The 8,797-nt window shown below is 32.6% G+C and overlaps 1 protein-coding gene across 1 annotated transcript in view; it reads right to left on the bottom strand.

Moving 5' to 3' along the window:
- Nucleotides 1-7,811: 7,811 nt before the first annotated feature.
- The window catches only part of LOC134842183 (H(+)/Cl(-) exchange transporter 6-like), a 57,899-nt gene continuing 56,913 nt past the window's right edge, over nucleotides 7,812-8,797 (bottom strand). Inside the window, exon 21 of the mRNA XM_063858401.1 lies at nucleotides 7,812-8,136. Coding sequence (XP_063714471.1) covers nucleotides 8,041-8,136 — 96 coding nt within the window. The 3' untranslated portion in view covers nucleotides 7,812-8,040. The remainder of the gene's footprint in view (nucleotides 8,137-8,797) is intronic.

Raw genomic sequence — 8,797 nt, 5'->3', positions numbered from 1 at the left:
CCTACTTTTTTGTTTATGTAGGTTTTTTGTCTAAAATTCCAACTTTTATACATTAAAAGTTAATCAATCGCTTAACAGGGTGGAAATTATACTAAAACTCAAAAGCTTCGAACCGAATTTTCTCGACATTCAAACATTTTTCAATTAATTAGGAAGTCTTTTGATTCTCGAATAAGAATCTATTTCTACCAACGATGGCAGTATCAATATTCAATGTTTAATTTTTTGTTGAGGAGTTTAACCATTAGGAATTCAACAAACTTTTTTGTTTTTGTTTGTGAACAAAAACCTGAAAAAATGAATATATTCAAAACCGTTGAAACCCTTCAATAAAAAAGAAAATTGAATCGATATGGTGGCTCGCCAGCCAAGTTGCAAGAATTCTTACAACCGGTCAATACATTTTCAATTTTTGCAATTGTTCAGTTTTTTCATGCAGCTTATTTCTCACATGAAATGGTTGAAACTGATAATTTATCAGATCGTACCTGATTTTTGTTTCTGATACTATTTTGAGTGGAAAAACATCCGACTTAATTTTTTTTCACATTTGCGCTGATGGAGTTTAAAAAATTTAAATATATTTCATGCTAAAATTTTGAAAAATTAGATTTGGAGGAGTCTTATGAACCAAATGCAAATAATAGCAAGAGTAACTGGTTGCAGTGCAAGTGGCACAGAAAGTGCAGATTACCCGGGCTGACCAAAAATGCTTGTCATACAGTTTTCATTTAAAGAAACACGCAAATCATACATTTTCATGCAATTCCATAAGCAAAGAAAATTGCATTAAAAGTATATTATTAGTGAAAAGTATATTATTAGTAGTGAAGAGTAGCATTTTTCCATAAACCAAAAAATTGATCTTTTTATAATTTAATTTCTCAAAAATTTTTAACCGAACACAAGTGGCAAAGACTTTGGTTACTCAAAAATAGAGTCAGCAAAGGTTTGACCGTCTCGCAATAACAGTATATCGGAAACGTCCTGAAAGTCTTAGTTTTGTCCTAAACAAATCATGTAATGTAGGTATCGAGTTTTTAAATCGAAAATTTAAAATTTTTCAGAAAGTTTCGAAGGTGATTTTTTTTCAATTTGAACTTTTAGTTAATCTCAAGGCATCGATCAAGGCATACAAAACATGCCATACTAAACAAATAAACGTTTTGAGAGCGTTTATGAAAAATTTATCTTGAGAAATGGAAAAAAATCAACTGATAGTGTCTCCAGGACTAATTATTGCACACAAAAAACTAATTTATTTTCGCGACTTTTAATACCACTTAGCAATTTTTTTTGCTGTGACTTCACTTTAGCAAATTGTATGATTAGTATTTTTTCATAAGTTTAGTTTATGGAATTGTATGATTAGCCTTTTCGGTCTAAGGAGTTCAACCCGGGTAAGTTTAAAAAAATGAACAAAACAATCTTACTTTTTCCATGTAAATGTCGTTCTTTTTGCTGGTGGAATGAGAGAAACTAAACGGAAGCTTAGAGTGCTAGCAAATTGGAAATAAAATACAACAATTGTACTCAAAAACTAAAAAAATAAGTTAATAAAGAAAAATTTCTTGTTTTTTCCAATTTCTTGCAGATTATTTTATGATTGAAAAATTTTTTTATGCCAAATAAACGCTAAATGAAGATTCGAAAACAAAATTTGAAGTAACTAAGCTTTCCAAGTCTTGAAAAATTTTCCTATTGTAACACCTACGTCGTTGCGATCGAAATTAAACCAAAACGCCAAGATTACATGTTTGGCGCACTAAAACGCGCTGAGAATTTTTCAATAATTTTAAAAAATTGTTCGAATTCCAATTGGATAGTTTTCAATATGATATATTAGACGACTCCTTCTAATAATTATTTGAGCCTGATGATCCAAGTCTATAAAACGTTGCGTACAAAATGCATCCATGAAAATCTAGAGCTGTTTCTTTTTTAGCCAGACGGCTGCCACCACATGAAATTTTAAAGTAGATTTGTGTTGTGATATGTTTGTAACCGAGTTTGTATATCCTGCTTTTACTCGAGGATTTGAAACTAGTTATATGAAGTTGAAAAAAAAACTATTGAACGGTTAAGTGGTTTTAAAATATTTTTTTTTCTGGTGGAAACATATTATGCATTTTTCTATCAGTTTTAGCGGTTTAAAGTTAACCAAACAGCGAGGAATCACAAAATAGTGAAAACAGTTGGAATCGCGTAAGCAAACAGTTTCAGTATACAGTTCATTACTGGGCGGTTGACTTGCCAGTCGCAAATTTGCACATCTCTCAATCTTGGTGTAAATACGGTTTATTTCATTCTAAATATCAAAGTTTCCTTCCAATTGAACTCCAGCATATAGGAGTCAACGTGCTAGTCACCTAAAGTTCGATAGTTGTTTTGTATATCCTATTCTAATCGTAAAGAGATTAGACCCTCATAAACACGATAAATAGTTCCTGAACAGCAAAAGCCCACTCGAAAAAACAAAGAGTTCAAATCGCAGAAAAGCGAAAACGAAGTTCAGCGACGAAACTGAAGTAAAACTAATTATTTGAAGAAACAAAACCAAAATCATGGCTGATTTTTTGGACCACTTGAAGGATACTAATTGGGTGAACATTGACGCGTGGGTTTGTGCCTGCTTATGCCCATGCTATGTCTTCTCCAAGATCGGATACTTCGTAAGTTGAAAAAAAAAAAAACATTTTTTTTACACTTTTAAAAACTGAATTTCCGTCAACATTTTTGAATTCGTTGTTCATAGGTTGCCATTCAATAGCACAATCATATATCAATCGATTTTTCATTCATAATCTATTTTGAATTAGCCCAGTATGTGTAAATGTGTGAAACTTAGCGTTAATAAACATTTTTTAACACGTCAATTTTGATCAACAACAAATCATTCGACTCAGGTGCGAATCAAGTAGTTTTGCGAAATTGGGGTTGTTTTAAGAATATTTGTTGGAACTTTTTCGCAGATTAGTCGGCAGATTCACAAACCTTTATTAATTGAAATCGATACAGAGGAAAAATTTCACTCAGAATGAAACTGAAGAAAACTCCAACATGATTTTTATTCAGGTCGACCATTAGTTATCTGATATCTCTCAAAAACGAAAAAAAAATGCGCTGCGCCACACAATACCCTTTGAAAAAAGTTCCAAAAGGGCCGTTTGTCAAACTTTATTGAAGGGCTTTCAACCAAAATGTGTTTTTCTGGAATGGGTCTTCTTAGTGCTGACAGTAAACGTCGCAATCCCAAATTCTGTGAATTAATTTCAAGTAATCTCAATTATGCAGTTATAATGCCAGGATTTGGTTTGCTTCGTTAGTCTTTTTCGAATCTACTTGTCACAATCATATAACTTTTTTTGAGATGGTAGGGAGATTGTTTTTTTTTGTTCAGTTAACCATACAGAGGCCTAGCCCGAAGGTTTATTATTTAAGGTCAATTAAGCTATGGCTAACTTGCAAAAGCTCATATTGTAAAAGGTGATTGCTTTTTTCGGATCCGGCCTTTTAAAACATTGACCTTTTTCAGACGGCTCAAATTGGTTTTCTGCTTTCAGAAACTGAAGGAGGATTTTTACCGACTGCCGACTGTGTCATGCTGCCCGTGCACTCTCGCCTTCTGGTACATGAACGCACTGGACAAGATCCCAAATAACACTGCGAACAAGGTGCTCGCGTGTGCATGGACATACTGCTGCACGCCGTGCGCTTTCTACGTAGCCGCCGCAGATGATGGCATGAAGATTGTAGAGGAGTCGAAAGCGTGCGTTGACCTGTTGAAAAAAGTAGTGACAATTGATCGGGTCTAAAACCACAAATTTAAAACCCTAATTCATTGTAATAATGGCAAGAAAGTGTTTAAAATTTACAAAATTGTTATTCAAAAGTCTTAAAAAAGACCAATGCATCTGATATTATTTTAATGCCTTAGATCTGGATGATTCAAAAACATTGCTGATACTTAAATTTTTTTGAAAATGAAATAGATCGAGAAAAGATTTTTTAAGTGCTAGTCAATTACTTTTTTGGTTTGGGATTGAAGCTGATACATCTTGGTTCATAGCAGCTTGTCCAGCTTGTTTCATTGAATCATCGTGTAAATATTCACTTTATACTCTTATTCAAATTTTTCAATCAAAATATTCTGGTTTTGGTAGTAAATAATAATTGATTGTTTCAATCAAACGTTTTTCTTAATAAAACAACAGCACAAAAATTGTGCGGCATAATCAATACAAATCCAGTAATTACAGAAAAATGGAATAGGATTTATACATACGAGTTATTTCAAAGTTTTTTTTGCGTATATTATCTACTTGGGTTAGTCATTCTCAGATCGAATTTGGTGATTGAAATAACAATTTTTAGCCACATATCAGATCTAAATGCACTAACTGCAGTTATGCCGGACGTCAGGTCGACGGATCTTCAAGCTGAACAGCAAAATTAGGAATTCAAGTCAAAATTTATCGATGTCATTGAAGTTCATTAAACATTATTTGATTTTCTCCACATTTTGAGCCTTTAATTGACCATCAAGAGTGTTAAGAAATAAAATATGAGCTGTATTGTAAAAATTAAATTTCGGTCTCAAGTCCTAGACACCTTGACTGCAAACCAGAATTTTTTTTAATTAGCGATTACCGAAATAAAAACATTGGAGTTGAATATATCCTTCATAAGACTCATTTATGCAAAGATAACCCTTTTTCTTTATATTTACCACATCAATTTACATTAAAACCAAAATATCACAAGGGCAAAAATATAAACTATCTGCAACAAGGGCACAAGGGCAAAATTAAAACTATCTGCAACAACTTTTCTGTCCGACTTCTATATAATGGTTTTTCTTCTTCAAATCACTAGCAAACTTTGAAGGCCTTCTCGTATCAAGATAAAGACCTTTAAGGTCAATAAAAACACGTTTTTTTTTTTAAAAAAAGGAAACGTAAGGAGACAAGTAACGAGTTTTTGTTGCTCCAATTTTTCCACATTTTTCCAATTTTTGTGATCGGTGTTTTTTTTCTCCAGTTAAATTTCGGCTTTTAAACTTCGACGAGCAAAACTTCTCGTATATCAGTGAAAAGCCCTAAACCTTTAACTGCCCTGTAGTTGGCTAACAAAAAATTTGATTATGAAAATTTCGATGAAATTTAATTTATAGACTGTCAATTTCAAAAATCAAATGTTAAAACCTAATTCAGAGAAAAAAGTTAGACCAGTCAGCTTGATTCCATTTTGGAATAAGTTTTTGAGGGTGTAAATTTTTGTGTTACGCTTTTAGCATCATAGATAAATTTTCAAAATGCTAAGCAAGCAGATTTTTTAGGCTCAAAGCGCATGTGGGATGGTGGGTAGCCCATATCCGCCCGAGAGCACGCTGATTTCAAGTTCAATGTTCAATCTATAACCTTTTTTCATTTTTTCTCCTCCACTTACGTGTTTGTTTATTAACTCTTGCTAAGCCATCGAAACATAAAACCACCAAAAAAACAGCATGTACTGTAAATGAAACAAAAATCTTTATTTTTCATGTATAGTTTTCTTTAAAACAAAAATTACCACATGTGATACTTGATAACTTTCTTGATAGTAATTTTTGGCTGTGACTGCCAAAAATTATAATCTGAAGCAGTGATTACCAAAACAGCAGAACCATTTTGAAAATAGTATGAAAAAATTCAGCAAAATGCGCAAAGGGTGCTCCAAAATGCAAAAAAAACGCAAAGAATTTTGCACTTACCTGCCAAAAATGTGTTTGGAACCGAAAACTTGCATCAGTTGAAAATAAAACAACTAGAGAGAACGCAGATATTTTAAATATTTTATTGAAAATTTCAAAAACTGTTCTTTTGTACAAAAAAATTACTCATGTTTTACTTCATATTACGTTTTTAAAACCCTTTGTACAAACGTACCAAAACACGTGTGGTTCTAATTTGAAACAAAATGGAAGCTTATTTCAAACTAGGTTTTACGAAGCAGCTTCTTTTTTTTCAAAAAGTTTTTGATCATTTAACCAACACCCTACGGTTAAAATTTCGGGTTTCTGATTTACATCTGAAGTGCATTCTACAAACTTTTATTGCGGCGCATAACATTTTACCAGTTTTTGAACTCCAGTTGCTTTACAAAAGCTTTAAAAACACAAATCATCTTCTTTTTGTGGTGTTAACTTACAAAAAATAAACATCAAAATGGATCGAGTGATTAAAATTTTTCAGTGTTAATTCGTTTCGCTTAGCACTTCTTTTGCAATGAAGGTTTTCTAACAAAAAAAAGAAATATAGATTAATGTTTAAATTTTTTGAAGCTTAAATTTTTTTGTTGCTCATTCTGTTTGATTCACTAACTTTCTACGCATTTGCATAGTTATTTCATCACTAAATGCAATAAAAACGACACTCAGCTTCTAAACAAGAAAAACCTTTGCAGTGAGAACATTATGTGATATTTGCACAGCAACCGGCTATCTTTGTTATTGTTCCGACTTTTGTAACGAAAATAACGGAATATTTGTGCTCGGGGTGGGTTTTTTTTCTTCTAACAAATTTCGACTTTTTAACTAGCCATTTTTGACGGAATGTCTTAATATCATTGAAAAGGTATTGTTGTCTTGAGCCTAAATTTGAAAAAATATATATTTTACCTGTGATCATTTTTCGTAAAGTAATGGGGGTTTAAGGATTGCCATTCTTGCCAATTTGAGACAATTAACGCGCGATATATTTCGCGCTGTTAACGCGTAAGCGGAGATATAATCCGTCTTAGAAATCGTTCCAAATTGGTTGAAAGAAGCTTATATGCCATAATTGATTTGTTAAAAGGAGCAAAATCTATCCTTTTGTACTTTATATGGCCTGTGGGGTGATGATTTTTACAAAATTAAAATTAAAATTTTAGAAAAAAATTTCATTTTATTTTATTTCATTTAATTTTTTTATGTTATTACAGCTCCATAAACCTTAAAGCCAGTCGGGACATTCAGGGCTTTGCCCTGATACGAGCAGTCTTTTCATTCATTGCATTCTGTGAAATCCATCAATTTTGAGTTCTTCTTTCATTTTTATTTCTCAATGTTATCATCAGATGCTCTATCTGAAGAACAAAATGGTACTATTGGTCTCTGCTAAGAAACAGCTTGGTTAATTTTAATACCTGTCAAAGTAATTCCAGATTCCATCCAAAAAAATGCATTAAACACAGAGGCCAAGCAGAGCTTTACATTACTTGCGATGCAACACAAGTATAGAATAAATTTTTGGGCATAAAATGCAACAAAACCGCTGTCCAAAAAAAAACATAAATATATCCCATAATTTTTCTATGTTTGTCGCAATTCCTCATGAATAATATTCGAGAAAAACATGTCAACTTGGATAAACCGGTCAACGGCGGTCACAAAGCCGACAGAATTTAAGCAGACACCCATTGACCAAAAAAATATATTTTCACACAGAGACGAAGCAGAGCTTCACATCAACTGCGATACAAGGCAAGCGCATCGTGAATAAATTTGTTTGCTTCATAAGAGCACTTTTGAGGGTTAATTTTGATACGTTCTTGAAAAAGGAAATTATCGAGTGTGAAGATAATTTGTGCTTGCACAGGGTTTTCTGAAAATTCAATCCAGTTTAAAAGTAAAGCTTCATATCAAAACGATCTTACCACAGTTGGCTTTGATACGCAATAGCAAGCTCGAACAATTCTTAAGACTGCATGAAACATTTGGATAAACTAGTGCATCAAAGTAAATGTTTTTGAAAAACCATGAGTTTGAAAAAGCATGCAGAGATTGCAGGTGACCGAATAAATTTATTTGAATTAAGGAAGCTATAAGGAAAAGGATGGTATAATATACACTGATTAAATAATTTTTGCTCATCTTCCAAGTAAATATTTTCGAGTTTAATAATCTGGTTAATTTTTTGTTTTCGCCGTTGATTTGAGAAGAGAATGCTATTGTAATCGTTAGTTCCCATGTGGTTATGTCTATGTCTATTGTGTCGCTTTTGGTGATGACAAGTGGAGTTAGTGGGGTGATGTGGCTATATTGGATGCCTTCTCCACTAGTTTGTGCACCATAGCCTGGTGGGTCAAGTCAGTTCGGGTGATGACTCCGACAATCTAAACAGTTTCAGCTCACAATGCGGGCTAAGACTACCCAACTTTAAGCTGATTACTCTAACGATAACTAAAGGATTTCGGATACGCTAAAAATTAGTTTTTGTCCTCTGCTCGCTAATTCGCATCTTGAGCAAGTATATCGAGTTGGAAGATTGCTGAAATGGGATTTTAATTATTATACTGTTGTATGAAATAAATAGCTTTTTTTCGGTTCAATTGATGAATTGAAAAATCATCAAATGTTTTAAATAACTACAAATCAAATGCCAAAGCACATTTAAAAATACTGCTATTGCAGCCTCCTAAATCAAAATTGTCACCAAAACTAGCGTTTTTATTGGTGACTTAGATTGGAAAAAAATGTTTGCATCGCTACGCTACGCACATATAAAAACATCCAAACAATTAGGCTGATCATCTCTGAACTTTTGATTTTCTTTAAAGACACAATATAACTTAGCTTTTTCAGTTTCAAACTGATTTCATAATTAACATTTAACAAAACTGACCCAATTTGAGCACAAACTCAATCAATTGGTAACATTTTATATCATTTTTTTGCCGAAATTGAACGTCATACCAGATTTTCGTGCGTCATTTGCAAATTTGCTTCTGAAGAGCTTAGTTTAGTCTAATTGTTGCAATAAATTTATCAAATAGA

The sequence above is a fragment of the Symsagittifera roscoffensis genome, chromosome 3, assembly GCF_963678635.1.
Source record: "Symsagittifera roscoffensis chromosome 3, txSymRosc1.1, whole genome shotgun sequence".
Classification (NCBI taxonomy): Eukaryota; Metazoa; Xenacoelomorpha; order Acoela; family Convolutidae; genus Symsagittifera; species Symsagittifera roscoffensis.
Note: the sequence above shows the minus strand (reverse complement) of the source record. Positions and strands in the feature narration are given on the sequence as shown.